Here is a 22,241-nt window from a genome sequence, read left to right as displayed (position 1 = left end):
ACTTCCCTCAGTATCCTTGGATGCAGCTCATCTGGCCCTGATGTCTTATCCATTTTAAGTACAGACAACCTATCTAATACTTCCTTCTTATTAATTTTAAACCCCTCTTTCTTTCTTTTTTCTTTCTTTTTGGGCCTCCTTATCTCGAGAGACAATGGATACGCGCCTGGAGGTGGTCAGTGGTTTGTGAAGCAGCGCCTGGAGTGGCTATAAAGGCCAATTCTGGAGTGACAGGCTCTTCCACAGGTGCTGCAGAGAAATTTGTTTGTTGGGGCTGTTGCACAGTTGGCTCTCCCCTTGCGCCTCTGTCTTTTTTCCTGCCAACTACTAAGTCTCTTCGACTCGCCACAATTTAGCCCTGTCTTTATGGCTGCCCGCCAGCTCTGGCGAATGCTGGCAACTGACTCCCACGACTTGTGATCAATGTCACACGATTTCATGTCGCGTTTGCAGACGTCTTTATAACGGAGACATGGACGGCCGGTGGGTCTGATACCAGTGGCGAGCTCGCTGTACAATGTGTCTTTGGGGATCCTGCCATCTTCCATGCGGCTCACATGGCCAAGCCATCTCAAGCGCCGCTGACTCAGTAGTGTGTATAAGCTGGGGGTGTTGGCCGCTTCAAGGACTTCTGTGTTGGAGATATAGTCCTGCCACCTGATGCCAAGTATTCTCCGAAGGCAGCGAAGATGGAATGAATTGAGACGTCGCTCTTGGCTGGCATACGTTGTCCAGGCCTCGCTGCCGTAGAGCAAGGTACTGAGGACACAGGCCTGATACACACGGACTTTTGTGTTCCGTGTCAGTGCGCCATTTTCCCACACTCTCTTGGCCAGTCTGGACATAGCAGTGGAAGCCTTACCCATGCGCTTGTTGATTTCTGCATCTAGAGACAGGTTACTGGTGATAGTTGAGCCTAGGTAGGTGAACTCTTGAACCACTTCCAGAGCGTGGTCGCCAATATTGATGGATGGAGCATTTCTGACATCCTGCCCCATGATGTTCGTTTTCTTGAGGCTGATGGTTAGGCCAAATTCATTGCAGGCAGACGCAAACCTGTCGATGAGACTCTGCAGGCATTCTTCAGTGTGAGATGTTAAAGCAACATAGTCAGCAAAGAGGAGTTCTCTGATGAGGACTTTCCGTACTTTGGACTTCGCTCTTAGACGGGCAAGGTTGAACAACCTGCCCCCTGATCTTGTGTGGAGGAAAATTCCTTCTTCAGAGGATTTGAACGCATGTGAAAGCAGCAGGGAGAAGAAAATCCCAAAAAGTGTGGGTGCGAGAACACAGCCCTGTTTCACACCACTCAGGATAGGAAAGGGCTCTGATGAGGAGCCACCATGTTGAATTGTGCCTTTCATATTGTCATGGAATGAGGTGATGATACTTAGTAGCTTTGGTGGACATCCGATCTTTTCTAGTAGTCTGAAGAGACCACGTCTGCTGACGAGGTCAAAGGCTTTGGTGAGATCAATGAAAGCAATGTAGAGGGGCATCTGTTGTTCACGGCATTTCTCCTGTATCTGACGAAGGGAGAACAGCATGTCAATAGTCGATCTCTCTGCACGAAAGCCACACTGTGCCTCAGGGTAGACGCGCTCGGCCAGCTTCTGGAGCCTGTTCAGAGCGACTCGAGCAAAGACTTTCCCCACTATGCTGAGCAGGGAGATTCCACGGTAGTTGTTGCAGTCACCGCGGTCACCTTTGTTTTTATAGAGGGTGATGATGTTGGCATCGCGCATGTCCTGGGGTACTGCTCCCTCGTCCCAGCACAGGCATAGCAGTTCATGTAGTGCTGAGAGTATAGCAGGCTTGGCACTCTTGATTATTTCAGGGGTAATGCTGTCCTTCCCAGGGGCTTTTCCGCTGGCTAGGGAATCAATGGCATCACTGAGTTCCGATTTGGTTGGCTGTATGTCCAGCTCATCCATGACTGGTAGAGGCTGGGCTGCATTGAGGGCAGTCTCAGTGACAGCATTCTCCCTGGAGTACAGTTCTAGGTAGTGCTCAACCCAGCGGTCCATCTGTTTGCGTTGGTCAGTGATTATGTCCCCCGATTTAGATTTGAGGGGGGTGATCTTCTTGATGGTTGGCCCAAGAGCTCTCTTCATGCCATCATACATTCCTCTGATGTTTCCGGTTTCTGAGGCCAGCTGAATATGGCTGCATAGGTGTTGCCAGTAGTCGTTTGCGCAACGCCTAGCTGTTCTTTGTGCAGTACTTCTGGCTGCTTTAAGTGCTGCTGATGTTAAATCGCTGGGGGCTTTCTTGTAGTTCAAAAGTGCAATGCGCTTAGCGGCTATGACAGGTTCCAGCTCTTCATTATGAGATTGAAACCAGTCTGCATTTCTCTTCGCACTTTTGCCGTAGGTGGTCAAAGCTGACTCATAGATGGCGTCTCTGATGTGGGCCCACTTGGTCTCAGCATCCCCTGTGGGAGTGTTTTGAAGGGCTGTTACAAGTGAATTTAGAAATTTTTGTAACAGCTGTGGGTGAGAAATTCTGCTCGTGTTGATGCGCGGGTGGCCCTTCTGCTTGGAATGATGCAACTTCTTTGGTCTGAGTCTAACCTTGCTGCACACCAGGGAGTGGTCGGTGTCGCAGTCCGCACTGTGGAAGCTGCGTGTGATTTGAACACTGTTTAAGGCGGCTCGCCTTGTGACAATGAGGTCTAGCTGGTGCCAACGACGTGATCTTGGGTGCCTCCATGAAACCTGGTGACAGGGTTTAGTGTGAAAGAACGAGTTGGTGATGCAGAGGTTATGATAGGTACACAACTCAAGCAGTCTCTGCCCGTTCTCATTCATCCTTCCAACGCCATAGCGCCCAAGGCAGGAGGGCCATGAGTCATGGTCGGCCCCAACCCTGGCATTAAAGTCCCCCAGCAGGAATAGGTGTTCGGTGTTGGGGATGCTGCTAATGATGTTATGGAGTTGTTCATAGAACTGGTCTTTAGCTTCAGGTGTGGAACAGAGTGTTGGAGCATAGATGCTGAGTAGGTGTACTGGGCCAGAGGTGGTGAGCAGTCGGATGGACAGTATGCGTTCCGAGCCATTTGAGGGAGGCTCTATCATGCTGAGCAAGGAGTTTCTGATGGCGAAGCCCACTCCATGCTGTCTTGGTTCTTCAGGATCCCTGCCCTGCCAGAAGAAGGTGTAGTCTTGCTCTGCTAGAGAGCCACTCGCGGGGAGGCGAGTCTCCTGAAGTGCTGCAATGTCCACATTGAGTCTACTGAGCTCGTTGTTAATGATGGCGGTCTTCCGAGAATCGTTGATTTGTGTAAGGTCTTCCGACAGGCCAGGACACATAGTTCTGACGTTCCAGCTTGCAAAGCGAAGGGCTGGTACCTTCTTTCCTTTTTTCATGTTGTTTGGTGCGGTGTATCAGTCCACCTTTCGGGCAATGACCCTGAGCTCCAAGCACCCATTGAAGCAGGCAGACTGTGGCGGGACAGAACCTTATTGACCGGGGGCTGCCCGGTTTGAGGCGGGCGGTAGCTGTCCAGTGAGGTGCAATGACCTCTCCCACCGACAAAGGCAACCCGTGGCGCCCAGTTTCTACGCCAATTTATCTGGACTTATAACCCGTAACTGCTGCCTTCCGTGTTGTTTCAGTCGCTGTGAGGCAACTATGGAGTGACCTCTCCATGGCGCATGCCTGGGCAAATTTATGGAGGTTGAGAGTTGCCCAGTCGTCAAAACCCCCCTCTCGGCCTTTCTGGTGGGGTCCAAAGGAGTGCAGGACACGACGTTTGGCACCAGTATGGCTGCAGGAACTGCCGGAAACATGCCAAAGGTGACACATGACCGCCTACGGGGTTCCGCTCCGGATTTTCTGTTAGGGTTTACTCCCTTAGCCTTGGTCTCTCCCGAGACGCCCACAAGGCAGTGGGGTTGTTGGGGCCCCTACACAGGTGTAGGATGGTGCCGGTGGGAGGAGGGGATGCAAGGGGGAGGGGTAGAGGGAGGGGGTGGGGGGGGGGGGTGCAGGGGAAGGGGGTGCGGGGTGAAGATGGTGCGGGGGGGGCGGGCTGGGACGGGGTTGTGAGGGGGTGAGCTGAGAGGGTGGAGCAGGGAAGGGGACGGGGGTGGGGGGGGGTGGAAGGGGTGGAATCTGGTGCAGGTAATAAGCCATTTCCTCAGTGCCCACCATCGACGTCCGGAAAGCTCATCTACGTCCTTCGGGAGGTGAAGCATCATTTGGCAGACTTAGAGGTGATTACATTTGCTAAGGGTTTTTTTTTTGCAGTGGTTTAAATAAAGGCATGCAGCATTGCCGACAGTGCGCTGCAGATGCTCTCCGAGCCATCTCCCGCGGGCGCTTTGAAGTTGCGGCCGGGGGGGCCGCTCGTGGATGTTTGGGGTGTTCGGGGCACCTTTTCACAGGACTTCTCTCGGGTCCCGCAGCTCCTTCTTCACCTCAATGGACTTACCGCATGCCGTGGCTGCAGACACTCTGGACTGTGAAGACAGCAGGATCGGAGATTAAAGTATCGGCAGCTGTTCTCGTCAGTTTCATCCGGATCAATTTCATTGAGAAAACAAAGAGCAGGTGTGGCTGGGGGAGGGCAGTGGGCCCAGGTAACATACACTAAACTAACTGTTAACTTTTAGATAGGGCTAAAATGAACTGATTTAAAGAGCCAGGGGAATTTAAACAGTTTAAGAGGGCAGATTGGGGGAGAAAACGTTAGGGATGGGAGCAGATGGCCATGGATAGAGTTGAACAGCAAGGGAGCTTCCTAGGGAGCTTCCAGCCCAGGAGCCATCTTGAAAGCTGACCTTGAAACCCCTCTAGTGTCTGACTTACCTCCTCTTTCAACATTGCCTGGGTTGCATCTTCTGCCTCGGTAAAGACCGATGCAAAGTATTAATTTAATACCTCAGCAATGCCCTCTGCCTCCATGTGTAAATCCCATTTATGGTCCCTAATCAGCCCCACTCCTCCTTTTACCACCTTTTTACTATTTATATGCCAATTGAAAACTTTGGGATTTCCTTTCATGCCAGCTGCCAGTCTCTTTTCATGCTCTCTCTTTGCTTCTCCTATTTGCTTTTTCACTTCCCCTCTGGACCTTCTGTATTCAGCCTGGTTCTCAATAGTATTTTCTACCTGGCACCTGTCATAAGCATACTTTTTCTTCTCTATCTTAACCTCTATCTCTTTTGTCATCCAGGGAGCTCTGGATTTGTTTGCCCTACTTTTCCCCTTTGAGGGAACATACCGTGACTGTGCCCGGACTATCTTTCCTTTGAAGGTAGCCCATTGTTCATCTACCGGTTTTCCTGCCAGCCTTTGACTCCAATTTATTCGTCCCAGCTCCATTCTTACCCCATTGAAATTGGACTTCCCCCAGTTAAATATTTTTACCCTGGATTGCTCTTTGTCCTTTTCCATAGTCAGCCTAAACCTCATGATACAATGATCACGATCCCCAAAACACTCTCCTACTGATACTTGATCCACTTGGCCCACCTCATTCCCAAGAACCAGGTCTAGCAGTGCCTCCTTTCTCATTGAACTAGCAACATACTGTTGGAGAAAATTTTCCTGAACACACTCTAGGAACTCTTGCCCCTCACTGCTCTTTACACTACCATTATCCCAGCTTATGTTTGGATAATTAAAGTCCCTCATTATAACTACCCTATAACTTTTGCACCTCTCTGCAATTTCCTTCCAAATTTGTTCCTCCATGTCCTTCCCACTAGCTGGTGGCCTATAGACAACACCGAGCAATGTAACTGCACCATTTTTGTTCCTTAGCTCTAGACAAATAGATTCTGTCCTTGACCTCTCTGGGACATCCTTTTTCTCCAGCACTGCAATACTCTCCTTAATCAATACCACCACCCCTCCCCATTTTTTTCCCTTTCCTATCTTTCCTGAACACCTTGTATCCAGGAATATTTAACACCCAGTCCTGCCCTTCTTTGAGCCAGGTCTCTATTCTCGCCACAACATATTTCCACATGGCAATCTGCACCTGGACCTCACCAGTCTTATTAACCACACTCCGTGCATTAACATACATGCACATTAACCCTGATTCAGACTTTATTACTTTCTCCCTTACTCTGACCCACCTAATAACGTACTATTCCCTACTCTCGTGTTAACCATCTCCCCCAGTATTCTATGCACCTTGGTATTCCTCTCTAATACTTGCTCCTGGTTCCCACACCACAGACGTTTCCAGTTTTGCTTCCCTCCAATCTAAGTTCTGCAGATTGGAAGGTAGCAATGTAACCCCACTATTTAAAAAGGAGAGAGAGAGAAAACAGGGAACTACAGACCTGTTAGTCTAACATCAGTAGTAAGGAAAATGCTAGAATCTATAATAAAGGATGTGATTACAGGACATTACAAAAGGCATTAAGGTGGACAAGTCCCCAGGTCCGGATGGGATCTATCCCAGGTTACTGTGGGAAGCGAGAGAGGAAATAGCTGGGGCCTTAACAGATATCTTTGCAGCATCCTTAAACACGGGTGAGGTCCCGGAGGACTGGAGAATTGCTAATGTTGTCCCCTTGTTTAAGAAGGGTAGCAGGGATAATCCAGGTAATTATAGACCGGTGAGCCTGACGTCAGTGGTAGGGAAGCTGCTGGAGAAGTTACTGAGGGATAGGATCTATTCCCATTTGGAAGAAAATGGGCTTATCAGTGATAGGCAACATGGTTTTGTGCAGGGAAGGTCATGTCTTACCAACTTAATAGAATTCTTTGAGGAAGTGACAAAGTTGATTGATGAGGGAAGGGCTGTAGATGTTATATACATTGACTTCAGTAAGGCGTTTGATAAGGTTCCCCACGGTAGGCTGATGCAGAAAGTGAAGGCGCATGGGGTCCAGGGTGTACTAGCTAAATGGATAAAGAACTGGCTGGGCAACAGGAGACAGAGAGTAGCAATGGAAGGGAGTTTCTCAAAATAGAGACGTGTGACCAGTGGTGTTCCACAGGGATCCGTGCTGGGACCACTGTTGTTTGTGATATACATAAATGATTTGGAGGAAAGTATAGGTGGTCTGATTAGCAAGTTTGCAGACGACACTAAGATTGGTGGAGTAGCAGATAGTGAAGGGGACTTTCAGAGAATACAGCAGAATATAGATAGACTGGAGAGTTGGGCAGAGAAATGGCAGATGGAGTTCAATCAGGGCAAATGCGAGGTGATGCATTTTGGAAGATCCAATTCAAGAGTGAACTATACAGTAAATGGAAAAGTCCTGGGGAAAATTGATGTACAGAGAGATTTGGGTGTTCAGGTCCATTGTTCCCTGAAGGTGGCAACGCAGGTCAATAGAGTGGTCAAGAAGGCATACGGCATGCTTTCCTTCATCGGACGGAGTATTGAGTACAAGAGTTGGCAGGTCATGTTACAGTTGTATTGGACTTTGGTTTGGCCACATTTGGAATACTGCGTGCAGTTCTGGTCGCCACATTACAAAAAGGATGTGGATGCTTTGGAGAGGGTGCAGAGGAGGTTCACCAGGATGTTGCCTGGTATGGAGGGCGCTAGCTATGAAGAGAGGTTGAGTAGATTAGGATTATTTTCATTAGAAAGACAGAGGTTGAGGGGGGACCTGATTGAGCTGTACAAAATCATGAGAGGTATAGACAGGTTAGATAGCAAGAAGCTTTTTTCCCCAGAGTGGGGGATTCAATTACTAGGGGTCACGAGTTCAAAGTGAAAGGGGAAAAGTTTAGGGGGGATGTGCGTGGAAAGTTCTTTACGCAGAGGGTGGTGGGTGCCTGGAACGCGTTGCCAGCGGAGGTGGTAGACGTGGGCACGATAGCGTCTTTTAAGATGTATCTACACAGATACATGAATGGGCAGGAAGTAAAGAGATACAGACCCTTAGAAAATAGGCGTCATGTTTAGATAGAGGATCTGGATTGGCGCAGGCTTGGAGGGCCAAAGGGCCTGTTCCTGTGCTGTAATTTTCTTTGTTCTTTGTTCTAGGACACTGTGAAAATAATGGTAGGATTGGGCAGAGTCAACCTGGATTTATGAAAGGGAAATCATGCTTAACAAACATGTTGGAGTTTTTTGAAGATGTAACTAGCAGAATGGATAAGGGGAAACTGAGGAATGTGGTACATTTAGACTTTCAATAAGTTTTTGATAAGGTCCCACACAAGAGGTTAGTAAACAAAATTACAGCACATGGGATTGGGGGAATATACTGGCATGGACTGAGAACTGGTTAACGAAGAGAAAATAGAGTAGGAATAAATGGGTCATTCTCAAGTTGGCAGGCTGTGACTAGTGGGGTACCGCAAGGATCAGTGCTTGGGCCACAGCTATTCACAATCCATATCAATAATTTGGATGTGGGGATTAAATGTAATATTTCCAAGTTTGCAGCTGACACAAAACTAGGTGGAAGTGTGAGCTGTTAGGAGGTTGCAAAGACGCTTCAAGGAGATTTAGAGAGGCTAAGTGAGTGGGTAAATATTTGGCAGATGGAATACAATGTGGAAAAATGTGAGGTTATCCACTTTGGTAGGAAAAACAGAAATACAGAGTATTTCTTAAATTGAGAGAGGCTGGGAAGTATTGAACCTCAAAGGGCCTTGGATGTTCTTGTTCATGAGTCACTGAAAGCTAACATGCAGGTACAGGACTGCTCGCCACACGACTAATTGTGGCTGTGGTGGGAACAGACCCTTAACTGGAATTAATTGGCCTCAATTCGGCCTTCCCGCCCAGACTAAAGTTTGACAGAGGCTGAAAGTGGAACCCCCACCCCCCACAACCATCCCACCCAACCAATTGGCATGCGGCTCAGGTAACAATCCAGAGATTATTATCTGAGCTTCTATTTTTTTAGTTTGGACCCTAACTCCTCAAACTCTCTCAGCGGAACCTCATTCCTAGTTCTGCCAATGTTGTTGCTTCCTATGTGGATTATGACAAGCTGGATCCTCCCTCCTGCTCCAAGTTTGTCTCCAGCTGCGAGGAGATGTCTTTAACCTGGCACCAGGCAGGCAACACAACCTTTGGAATTACTGGGGGCAGCTGCAGAGAACTGTATTTATCCCCCTCCCTATCCTGTCCCCTATCACTACGACATTCCTTTTCACTCCCCTCATTTGGATGGCATCCTGTACCATGGTGCCACGGTCAGTCTCCCCACCCACCCTGCAGTTCCTGTTCTCATCCACACAGGTAGTAAGTACCTCATACCTGTTAGCCAAAGTCAAGGGCCGAGGCTCCTCCATCACTATATCCTGGATCCCCAAACCTGGCTGACTCTCAGTCACACCCTCCTGTCCCTGACCATTGACCAACTCTAAAGATCTACTTAACCTAAGGGATATGACTGCTTCCTGGAACAAAGTGTCAGGTAACTCTTCCCCTCCCTAATGCCCCGCAAGGTCTGCAGCTCTGACTCCAATCCAGCAACTCCAAGCAAAAGTTGCTCCAGCTGCAGACGCTTACTGTAGAAATGGCTGTCCGGGAATGTAATGCATTCCATAAACTCCCACCTCCCTGCCACCTCCGTTTAACCTTATTTATTTGTTTGATTAGTTAACTAGTAACTAATTTAGTAAAGTAATAGCAAGTGACAGTCTCCCAGTTTGGAGACAAAAGCAGCTCACTCACCAGCTACTGGTGGTAAAACAAAAGGCAACACTTCCTTGCCCCTCTGCACTAAATTCCGGACTTTAGCACTCAACTCCTCGATCACTTATATAGAGAATTTATGACTCACACCCAAGTTACAACTGCTAAATCAGCTTTCTGTAACAGTAATTAACATTTATTCAGGCAACCACTTTCTACTGATTGACAGTTAACTGCCACTTACAGGCAGTTTCTGGTAACTAGGTATCTTAAATAGTTGCAGTTCTTCTGTAGTTATAAAGTTCTAAGTAAAATTCCAAATGTTAATCTAAATTACAGCTTGAGAAATACTTACCAGAGAAATCCGACTTGCACCAAATTCCCAACTTTAGCACTCAGATTATGGCCCCAAGGTTGCAAACAATCTGGTTCAGACTCAGACAGTTGCCAGGGAGAGGGATGGAGTTGATGGTTAGTGAACGGAGTTTGTTGGAGGTGGGGAGGAAACCAAAGACAAACACTCCTGGGGCAGGTACAGCACGAGTTAGATAAAGCTTCCTTTACCAAAGTGAATATCAAAAGTACGGAGAAAGGGAATGAGTGGCAAAGAAAGAGTATGGAAATAGGGAAGTGGCTAACATAAAATGGAACTTAAAAGTCTTTTATAACCCAATATAAATAGTAAAAGAGTAGTCAAAGGAAGGGTGGGGCTGATTAGACTCCAAAAAAGAAATCTGCATGTGGAGGTGGAAGGCATGGCTGAGCTACTAAATGAGTACTTTGCATCTGTCTTCAGTAAAGAGGTTGCTGTTAATGTAGCAGTAAAGGATGAGGTAGTAGTGATATTGAACAGGATAGAATAGATAAAGAGCATAAGAACATAAGAAACAGGAGCAGGAGTAGGCCATTTGACTCCTCAAGCCTGCCCTGCCATTCAATATGGCTGATATGCCCCAGACCTCAACTCCTCTTTCCTGCCAGCTCCTCATAATCCTCAACTCCCCGATATTTCTTGAAAAGTCAACCCCTTCATCCCAGGAATCAGTCTAGTGAATCTCTTCTGAACTGCCTCCAATGCCAGTATATCCTTTCTTAAATACGGGGACCAAAACTGTACACAGTACTCCAGGTGCAACCTCACCAACACCCTGTACTGTTGTAACAAGACTTCCTTATTTTTAAACTCCAACCCCGTAGCAATAAAGGCCAAAATTCCATTTGCCTTCTTAATTACTTGCTGCACCTGCATGCTAACATTTTGTGTTTCATGCATAAGAACATCCAGGTCTCTCTGTGCTGCACTTTTTTGGAGTCTCTCTCCATTTAAATAATAGTCTGCCTTTCGATTCTTCCTACCAAAGTGCATGACCTCACACTTTCCTACATTAAACTCTATCTGCCAAGTTTTTGCCCACTCACTCAACCTATCTATATCCCCTTGCAGATTCCTTATATCCTCATCACAACATGCCATCCCACCTATTTTTGTATCGTCAGCAAATTTGGATACATTACACTCTGCCCCCTCCTCCAAGTCATTAATATAAGATAGTAAATAATTGAGGCCCGAGGACTGATCCTTGTGGCATTCACTAGTTACGTCTTCCCAACCTGAAAAAGACCCATTAATAAGGCGGCGCAGTGGTTAGCACCGCAGCCTCACAGCTCCAGGGACCCGGGTTCGATTCTGGGTACTGCCTGTGCGGAGTTTGCAAGTTCTCCCTGTGACTGCATGGGTTTTAGCCGGGTGCTCCGGTTTCCTCCCACAGCCAAAGACTTGCAGGTTGATATGTAAATTGGCCATTATAAATTGCCCCTAGTGTAGGTAGGTGGTAGGGAATATGGGATTACTGCAGGATTAGTATAAATGGGTGGTTGTTGGTCGGCACAGACTCGGTGGGCCGAAGGGCCTGTTTCAGTGCTGTATCTCTAAATATAAAAAAATATCCTGACTCTCTGCCTTCTGTGAGTTAACCAATCCTCAATCCATGCTAATACATTACCCCCAATACCGTGAGCTCCTATCTTGTGCCATAATCTTTTATGTGGCACCTTATCGAATGTCTTCTGGAAATCCAAATACACTACATCTACTGGTTCCCTTTTATCAACTCTGCTTGTTATATCCTCAAAGAACTCTAGAAAATTTGTCAAACATGATTTCCCTTTCACAAAACCATGTTGACTCTGTTTGATTGCGTTAAGCTTTTCTAAATGTCCGGCCATTTCTTCTTTAATAATGGACTCTAGCATTTTCCCAACGACCGATGTTAGGCTGACTGGCCTATAGTTTCCCGCTTTTTCTCTCCCTCCAGCAGATACTTAAATGGTTGGCGGTTCTCAAAGTAAAAAGGTCACCCAGTCCAGATGGCTGTTTCCTACGTTACTGAGAGAAGTAAGGAGGAAAATTGGAGGCTCTGGCCACAATCTCCAATCCTCCTTAGATAGGGGGGTGTTGCCAGAGGACTGGGGAATCGCAAATGTTACATCTCTGTTCAAAACAAGGGCAGAGGGATAAACCCAGAAACTACAGGCCAGTCAGTCGAATATCAGCGGTGAGGAATCCTTTAGAGACAATAATCTAGAACAAAATTAATTACCACTTGGAAAAGTATGGCTATTAAATGAAAGCAGCTACGATTTGTTAAAGGCAAATCGTGTTTGACTGACTTGTTTGAGTTCTTTGAAGTAACGGAGAGAATTGATGAAAGTAGCATGGCTGATGTGTATATGGAATTTCGAAAAGCGTTTGATAAACTACCACATAATATACTTATTAGCAAAATTGAAGACTATGAGATTAAAGGGACAGTGGCAACATGGCTACAAATCTGGCGAAGGACAGAAAGCAGAGAGTAGTTGTGAACAGTTTTTCAGACTGGAGCACTGCTCTTTTTTTGATATATATTATTGACCTGGATTTGGGTATACAGGGCATAATTTCAAAGTTTGCAAATGACAGGAAACTCAGAAAAGTAGCAATCAATGAGAAAGATAGTAGCAGATTTAGGGAGGATATAGACAGATTGGAAAAATTGGTAGACACATGGCAGATGAAATTTAACAGAGAAATGTAAAAGTGATACATTTTAGTAAGGAAGAATGAGCAGAAGCAATACGAACTAAATGGAACAATTTTAAAGGGGGTACAGCGACAAAGAGACCTGAGGGTTAATGTCTTTGAAGGAGGCAGGACAAGTTGAGAAAGGTGTTTACAAAAGCATATGAGATCTTTGGCTTTAGTAATAGAGGCGTAGAGTACAAAAGCAAGCAAGTTGTGCTAAACCTTTATAAAACACAGGTTAGGCCTCAGCTGGAGTATTGTGTCAAATTCTAGGTGCCATACTTTAGGAAAGATGTCAAGGCCTAAGAGAGGGTGCAGTCCTGTCACATCCAATCGTGAATGACGGTGGTCAATTTATCAATGGGAGGACAAGGCTCCAAGGACATCCCCATCCTGAATGATGGCAGAGTCCAGCATGTCAGTGCAAAAGGCAAGGCTGAAGTGTTTTCAACCATCTTCAGCCAGAAGTGCCAAGTGGATGATCCATCTTGGCCTCCTCCTGAGGACCCAGCATCACAGATGCCAGTCTTCAGCCAACTTGATTCACTCCAGTTGATATCAAGAAACGGCTGAGTGCATTGGATACAGCAAAGGCTTTGGGCCCCGATAACATCCTGACTGCACTGCTGAAGACTTGCGCTCCTGAACTAGTCACACCCCTAACCAAGCTGTTCCGGTACTGCTACAACACTGGCATCTAGTGGACAATGTGGAAAATTGCCCAGGTACATCCTGTACATAAAAAGTTGGATGAATCCAATCTGGCCAACTACCACTCATCAGTCTACTCTCAATCATCAGCAAAGTGATGGAAGCTGCCACTGACAGTGCTATCAAACGGCATTTACTCAGCAATAAACTGCTTATCAATGTTCAGTTTGGGTTCTGCCAGGATCACTTAGCTCCAGATCTCATTGCAGCCTTGGTCCAAACATGGACAAAAGAGCTGAATTCCAGAGGTGAGGTGGGAGTGACTGCCCTTGACATCAAGGCAGCATTTGACTAAGTATGGCATCAAAGAGCCCTAGCAAAACTGAAGTCAATGGGAATCAGGGAAAACTCTCTGCTGGTTGGAGTCATACCTAGAACAAAGGAAGATGGTTGTGGTTGTTGGAGGCAAAGCAACTCAGCCCCAAGATATTGCTGCAGGAATTCCTCAGGGTAGTGAGGGTGGTGTCTCAGGCCCAACCATCTTCATCTGCTTCACGACCTTCCCTCCATCATAAGGTCAGAAGTGGGGATGTTTGCTGATGATTCCACAGTGTTCAGTTCCATTTTTGCTCCTCAAATAATGTAGCAGACTGTGCCCACATGCAGCAAGATCTGGACAACATTCAGACTTGGGCTAATAAGTGACAAGTAACATTTGTGCCACACAGGGGCCAGGCAATGACCATCTCCAACAACAGAGAGAATGTAACCATCTCTCCTTGACATTCAATGGTATTACCATCACTGAATCCCCCATTATCAACATCCTGGGGGTTACCATTGACCAGAAATGTAACTGGACCAGCTACATAAATACTGTGACTACAACAGGTCTTAGGCTAGGAATTCTGAGCCACGTAACTCACCTCCTAAATCCCCAAAGCCAGTCCACCATCTACAATGCACAAATGAGGAGCATTATAGAATACTCCCCACATGCTTGGATGAGTGCTGCTCTAACAACACTCAAGAAGCTCGATGCCATCCAGGACAAAGCAGTCCACTTGATCGGCACCACATCCATCACCTTAAGCATTCACACCCTCCACCACTGATCCACAGTGGCAGCAAGGTGTGCCATCTACAAGCTGCACTGTAGCAACTCATCAAGGCTCCTTCGTCAGCATCTTTCGAACTCGTGACCTCTACCACCTAGAAGAACAAGGGAAGCAGGTGTATGGGAACATCACCACCTGTAATGTCCCCTCCAAGAGACACACCATCCTGATTTGGAACTATAACTCTGTTCATTCACTGTCACTGGGCCAAAATCCAGCAACTCCCTTCCTAACAGCACTGTGGGTGTACCTCCACCACAGGGACAGCAGCGATTCAAGAAGGTGACTCAGTGCTAACTTCTGAAGGGCAATTAGGGAGGGCAATAACTGCTGGCCTCGCCAATGATGTGCACATCCCATAAACAAAGTTAAAAAAAATTATTTACTATAATGGTACCAGGTACGAGGGACTTCAGTTATGTGGAGAGATTGGACAAGCTGCGGTTGTTGTTCTTACAGCAGAGAAGGTTAGTGGGAGATTCAATAGTGGTATTCAAAATCGTGAATGGTTTTGCTAGAGTAAATAAGGAGAAAATGTTACGAGTGCCAGAAGGGCCAGTAGCAAGATTACACAGATTTAAAGATGATTGGCAAAATAACCAAAGGGTGAGATTAAGATTTTTTTTAACGCAGCAAGTTGTTGCAAACTGGAATGCACTGATGGAAAGGGTGGTGGAAACAGATTTAATAGTAACTTTCAAGAGGGAATTGGATAAATATTTGAAGGATAATAGTTTGACAGGTTACAAGGAGACAGCAGGAGGATAGGATTAATTGGTTAGCTGTATCAATGAGCTGACCAAGCACAATGAGCCAAATGGCCTCCTTCTTTGCTGTATTAATGTATGATTCTACACTTGTCCCATTTAATATTTCCAGGCAAGTACAGTACAAGTTAGATGCATAGAAAATCTCCCGCTAGACAGTTTCATCAATACTGCCAGGGCAGCTACAGCACAGGTTAGATACAGAGGAACTTTTCCCCTACACTGTCCCATGAAACATTCCCAGGGAAGGTACGACATGGGATTTTGTTTACTGCAGAATACAGAGCGAGAAGCTTAGAGGTAAATATACTCACCCTGAAGCCTCCTGTTAAGCTGCCTCTGTTGGAACTGATTCAGTTTGGATTCCTGCATCATCACTGCAACAAGACAGGTGAAGTCAATCAGTAAGAGCAGCTACTGAGGAACAATGAGAGGGAACACAGCCCGAGGTGCAGAATGTGCCTGTGCGAAGCTCTTTGTGTCTTCTCATAGTACCTGTCTGTATATATGAGCTATTCTCTCTGTGTGACTGTCTCTGTGTCTCATTCTACATCAGTCTCTGTGTGTCTCTGAGTCTGACTGTCTCTATCTGAGACTTTTTCTGTGTCTCTTTGTGCACATGTGTGGTTCAATCTGCCTATGTATGACTCCATCTCTGTATCACCTCTCTCCGTGTGTGAGACAAAGATACAGCACATTATGTCTGTAGATTATTTATTGCATTATTTCTTGTAGTCATATCGCAAACATAATTTTTATCCCTGTCCCAGTCAATGTCTCCCTCTCTCTCTCTCCACACCCCCCCCCCCCCCCCACTCTATTGTTTCCCTTTCCCCGGTGTTTCTCTTTCTCCATTTGGCAAGATATGACTAGTTGAACCCCCAGGGGTCTGTGCTGCTCTTCACCTCTTTTTATAAATGACTTGGATGAAGGAATAAAGAGTCGCATTTCTAAATTTGCTGATGACACCAAGTTAGGTGGCACAGTAAACCGTGAAGATGGGAGCAGAAAGTTGCAAAAGGACAACGATAGATTAAATGGGTGGGCAAAACTGTGACAGATGTATTCCAGTTATATAAAGTTCTAATCAGTCACCTGGAGTAACTGTGTTTAATTCTGAGCAACACACCTCAGGAAGAAGAGACGTTTGAGAGGTGATTTGATAGAGGTGTTCAAAATCATGAGGGATCTGGACAGCGTAGATAGAGAGAAACTGTTCCCATTGCTGAAGGATCCAGAACTAGAGGACACCAATTTAAGATGATTGGCAAAAGAAGCAACAGTGACAGGAGGGAAAAGGTTTTTACATAGTGAGTGGTAAGGATCTAGAATGTACTGTGGTGGAGGAAGATTCAATCAATGCTTTCAAACAGAACTGGATAATTATCTGAGAAGAAAACATTTGCAGGGCTATGGGGAAAAGGTAGGGGAGTGGATGAATTGCTGTTGCAGAGAGCTAGCATGGACACGATGGGCCGGATGGCCGCCTACTGTGTTGTAAACTTTCTATGATTCTATGAAATGGCCATTCCCTTACTCTGAGACTAAGTCTAGAACTAAGGGGCAATCTGGCCAGGGGTAACAACCTCTCAGCATCTACCCTGGCTTTCTAAGAAATTTACAGATTTCAATGAGATCACCTCCTTCTTCTAAACTTCAAAGAGAACAGACCCATTCTATTCGATCTCTCCTCATAGCATAACTCTCTCATCACAGGTACCAGTCGAGTGAATCTTTGCTGCACTACCGATAAGGCAAATATATCCTTCCTTAGATACAAAGACCAAAACTGGGCACAGTTTTTGGTCTCACCAAAGCCCTGTACAATTGCAGCAAGACACAAGAACACAAGAAATAGGAGCACGAGTAGACCATATGGCACATCGAGACTTCTCTGCCATTCAATATGACCATGGCTGATCTTAGGCAAAGACTTCTCTTTTCTTGCACTCCAAACCCTTGGTAATAAAGTCTAACATGCCATTTGCCTTCCTAACTGCTTTGCTATACCTGCATGATAACTTTCTGTGATTCCTGTACAAGGACACCCAGGTGGCTCTAAACACCAACATTTACTAGTCCCATGTCTGGCTCTCTCACTGTGTAACCTTCACTGTGTGGCGCTCTCTCACTGTGTGGCGCTCTCTCATTGTATGGCTCTCTCACTGTGTTCCTCTCTCTCACTGTGTTCCTCTCTGTCTTTCTGTTCATCTCTCACTGTGTTGCTCTCTCTCTTTGTGTTCCTGTCTCTCTCTCACTGTTGTCTTGCAGGCCCCCACCTGACAAGAATGAGTTACATTAATTTCGCCACATGGACATTAAACTTCAAATTGTTGCTGGGAAGAAAAGACGGCCTATTACAAGGAATTGCCAGTCCCCTAGCCGGAAAGACATTTTTGCCTACCAGCAGACAGTGTTGGAACAAAGGAACCAGTCCCTGCTCCCAATACACAGAACTGACGTGGTCAGACCAGCTAAGTCACATGACTAACTGGCTGTTGCAGAGTTTTGAACTTTGAGTTTTAAATTGGAGAAACAGTGTTTGAAGACAGAATGCTCTCGGCCATTGGACTGAAAAGATCTCTCCTGGCTGGCTCGCCGCAGCCTCTCCTGTCTGCTCCCATTTCCATCTCACGGAACTCCAAAAACTCACTGAAGACACATGAACCCCAAGAGAGAAAAGTCTCCTACAGTGAACAAGGTTTAAGAAGAATACTGGGCCCCAACGAAAAGCAAGATCAACTTACAAAAGGACTCGACAATGAGCTCGAAGAACCGTAACAAACTCTTCAGATATTGCCTCAAACCTTTCCATTTATTTTTTTTTTCTGCTCGTTTCTGACGCTATCTGCATGTGTGTATTGTGTGTTCATGCTAGCGTGGGCATGTTGTGTATCTGCAGCTGTTAACTGAATTAGAGTTTAAGTTTTAATAAATTTAACCTTTCTTCTTTAAACCTAAAAAAAGCCTGTTTGTGCTCATTTCTTTACCTTATAATTGGAAAGCAGTGAAGAAGGATTCACCAAGGGGCAGCTAAAAACAGTGTGTTTAAAAATAAAACGATGATACAGTAAGACCAGGTGAAGGATGAAAGGGAACCCCTGGATCTCTTTCTCACCTGGCCGTAACACTGTGTAAAGGCGTGCTCGGGTATGCAATTGAAACCCAACCACAACAAACCCGAACCCAACACGGGCTCGAGTCCTTTGATTTTTTCCTGTGCACGACCCGACCCGACTACCGGAATGAAGCTAAATATATCAAAGAGTTTGTGCTCTATCTAGGATCCTCCGTTCCGTCAGCAGGCTATTCTTGCAGAATCATGCAGATGGAGTTGGAAATCGGAGCTTGATCTCATCACCAAATGCATGCACCCACCCACCACCCACCCCCCCCCCCCCCCCCACTCCTCAACTTTCACAAACAAGCACTTTAGTTTGTGACCGGATTCATTGGATGGTGATCAGGATTCTACAGATCTGCAGTACTGTTTGATTGAAGACCTCGTTGATCAGCTTACTTCCCTTTTCCTCCCTGAACAAAAGGCAGCACTGTGTCCGACCCGGCCCGACCCCGAATGCCGGACCCGGAAGAGAGACCTGACCCGACCCGAACCCGACACATGTCATCGGGTCTGTCGGGTTCGGGTCCGGTAGCCATGCTCTAACACTGTGTTCCTCTTTCACTGTGTGTCTCTCTCACGCTGCTTCTCTCTCACTGTGTGCCTCTCTCTGTGTTCGCCTCTTTCACTGTGTTCCTCGGACTGTGTTGCTCTCTCACCGTGTTCCCTTCTCTCCCTGTCTGGCTCTCTCACTAAGTTTATCTCTCTCTCTGTGCCTCTCTCTGTGTTCCTCTCTCACTGTGTTGCTCCCTCTCTCACTGTGTTGCTCCCTCTCTCACTGTGTTGCTCCCTCTCTCACTGTGTTGCTCCCTCCCTCTCTGTGTTGCTCCCTCCCTCTCTGTGTTGCTCCCTCCCTCTCTGTGTTGCTCCCTCCCTCTCTGTGTGCCTCTCCCTCTCTGTGTGCCTCTCCCTCTCTGTGTGCCTCTCCCTCTCTGTGTGCCTCTCCCTCTCTGTCTGGCTCTCTCTAGGTGTTCCTCTCTCACTGTGTGGCTCCCTCACTCTCTCCGTTCCGCTCTCACTGTGTTCCTCTCTCACTGCGTTCCTCTTTCTCTCTGTTCATCTCTTACTGTGATGCTCTCTCAGTGTGTGCCTCTTTCACTGTATGGGTCTCTCACTCTCTGTTCCTCTTTCTCTGTTCATCTCTCACTGTGTTGCTCTCTCTCACTCACTGTGTTCCACTCCCGTCTGTGTTCCTCTCTCACTGTGTCTCGCTCTCTGTTGCCATGCAGACCCCCACCTGCCAAGAATGAGGCACATTAATTTTGCCACATGGACATTAAACTTCAAATTGTTGCTGGGAAGAAAAGACGGCCTATTACAAGGAATTGCCAGTCCCCTAGCCGGAAAGACATTTTTGCCTACTAGCAGACCGTGTTGGAACAAAGGAACCAGTCCCTGCTCCCAATACACAGAACAGACGTGGTCAGACCAGTTTAGTCACATAACTAACTGGCTGTTGCAGAGTTTTGAACCGAGAGTTTTAAATTGAAGAAACAGTGTTTGAAAACAGAACGGTTTCGGCTCCTGGACTGAAAAGATCTCTCCTGGCTGGCTCGCCGCAGCCTCTCCTGTCTGCTCCCATTTCCATCTCACGGAACTCCAAAAACTCACTGAAGACACATGAACCCCAAGAGAGAAACGTCTCCTACAGTGAACAAAGTTTAAGAAGAATACTGGACCCCAACAAAAAGCAAGATCAACCTACAAAAGGACTCTACAGTGAGCTCGAAGAACCGTAACAAACACTTCAGATATTGCCTCAAACCTTTCCTTTTTTTTTTCCTTCTGCTCTTTTCTGACCCTATCTGCATGTGTGTATTGCGTATGCATGCTAGCGTGGGCACATCGTGAACCCGCAGGTTAACCGAATTAGAGTTTAAGTTTAAGTTTTAATAAATTTCACCTTTCTTCTTTAAACCTAAGAACGCCTGTTTGTGCTCATTCTTTTGCCTTATAATTGGAAAGCAGTGAACAAGGATTCACCAAGGGGGAGCTAAAAACAGTGCGTTTAAAAATAAAACCATGATACAGTAAGACCAGGTGAAGGCTGAAAGGGAACCCTAGACCTCTTTCTCACCTGGTCGTAATACTGTGTTGCTCTCCTTGTGTGGCTTTTTCACTGTGTTTTTCTCTGTCTGTGTTCCTCTACCTGTGTGTCTCTCTCTCTCACTGAGTTCCTCGCTCTCTCTCGTGTTCCTCTCTCAGTGTCTCTGTCACTGTGTGCCTCTCTGATTGAGGTCCTCTCTCTTCCTCTCCCTCTCTCTTAGTCTCTCTCACCGTGTTCCTCTCTCTCTTCCTCTCCCTCTCTCTTAGTCTCTCTCACTGTGTTCCTCTCTCATTGTGTTCCTCTCTCTCACTGTATTCCTCTCCCCCTCTCTTAGTCTCTCTCATTGTGTGGCTCTCTCTCAGTGTGTTCCTCTCTCTTTCACTATTCTCCTTTCTCTCTGTCTTTTTCTCTCACGGTGTTATTCTCACTCTGTGTTCCTCTCTCGCTCTGTTTTTCTCTCTGTCTCACTGTGTTCCTCTCTCTCTCTCTATGTTCCTGTCTCACTCCGTTTCTCCCTCTCACACTGTGTTCCTCTCTCAGTGTTTCTCTCTCTCTCTCTGTTCCTCTCTCTCTGTGCTTCTGTCTATGTTCCTCTCTCTCACTGTGTCTCCATCACTCTGATTCCCTATCTCTCACTGTGTTCCTCCATCACTCTGATTCTCTCTCACACTGTGTGTCTCTCTCACTCTGTTCCTCTCACTGTGTGTCTCTCTGTTTTCCTCTCGCTCTGTGTTTCTCTCTCTCTCTGTTCCTCCCTCTCTCACTGTGTGTCTCTCCAACTCTGTTTCCCTCTGTGTTTTTCTCTCTTTGTGTATCTGTGTATTTTTCTCTGTGTTTTTCTCACTCTGTGTTCCTCTCTCTCTCTGAGTGTTTCTCTTTGTGCTTCTCTCTCCCAGTGTTCCTCTCTCTCTTTGTCTCTCTCTGTGTGTTTCTCTCTGTCTCACAGTGTCTCTCTCTCTCTCTCTCTGATCCTCTCTGTGTTCCTCTCACTCACTGTGCTCCTCTCTCTCTCTGTCTGGCTCTCTCACCATGTTCCTCTCTCTCTGTGTGCCTTTCTCGCTCTATTTCTCTCTCACACTGTGTTTCTCTCTCTCTCTGTTCCTCCATCACTCTAATTCTCTCTCTCTCTCACCGTGTGTCTCTCTCACTGTGTTCCTGTCTCTCTGTGCTCCTCTCTCACTCTGTTTCTCTCTCGCGCTCTCTGTTCCCCTCTCTCTGTGTCTCTCACTGTGTCCCTCTCTCTCTCTGGTTCTCTCTGTGTTCCTCTCTCGCTCAGTGTCTTTCTCTCTCTGTTTCCCTCTGTGTTTTTCTCTTTGTGTATTTTTCTCTCTCTGTGTTTCTTTCTGTGTTCTTCTCTCACTGTGTGCCACTCTCTCTGTTCCTCTCTTACTGTGTTGCTCTCTCACTGTCTCCCTCTCTGTGTTCCTCTCTGTGTTCCTCTCTGTGTTCCTCTCTGTGTTCCTCCATCACTCTGATTCTGTCTCACTGTGTTTCTCTCTCTCTCTGTCTGGCTTTCTCACTGTGTTCCTGTCGCTCTGTGTGCCTCTCTCTGTGTTCCTTTCTCACTCTGTTTCTCTCTCTCACTGTGTGCTTCTCTTACTGTGTTGCTCTCTCACTCTATTCCTCTCTGTGTGTCTCTCTCATTGTGTTCCTCTCTCTCTCTCACTGTGTGTGTCTCCATCTGTTTCCCTCTGTGTATTTTTCTCACTCTCTGTGTCCCTCTCCCACTGTGTTTCTCTCTCACTGTGTATGTCTCTCTCTCTCTGTTCCTCTCTTACTGTGTTGCTCTCTCACTGTGTTCCTCTCTCACTCTCTGTTCCTCTGTGTGTGTCTCTCACTGTTCTTCTCACTGTTTCACTCCCTCTGGTTCTCTCTCTCACGGTGTTCCTCTCACTCACT

The 22,241-nt window shown here is 46.6% G+C and overlaps 1 protein-coding gene across 1 annotated transcript in view; it reads right to left on the bottom strand.

Moving 5' to 3' along the window:
* c41h22orf23 (chromosome 41 C22orf23 homolog) overlaps positions 1-22,241 on the bottom strand; it is a 100,939-nt gene that overhangs the window by 37,986 nt on the left and 40,712 nt on the right. Inside the window, exon 2 of the mRNA XM_068019962.1 lies at positions 15,489-15,551. Coding sequence (XP_067876063.1) covers positions 15,489-15,551 — 63 coding nt within the window. The remainder of the gene's footprint in view (positions 1-15,488; positions 15,552-22,241) is intronic.

This window comes from Heterodontus francisci, chromosome 41, assembly GCF_036365525.1.
Source record: "Heterodontus francisci isolate sHetFra1 chromosome 41, sHetFra1.hap1, whole genome shotgun sequence".
Classification (NCBI taxonomy): domain Eukaryota; kingdom Metazoa; phylum Chordata; class Chondrichthyes; order Heterodontiformes; family Heterodontidae; genus Heterodontus; species Heterodontus francisci.
This window is presented reverse-complemented; position numbering and strand designations above follow the sequence as displayed.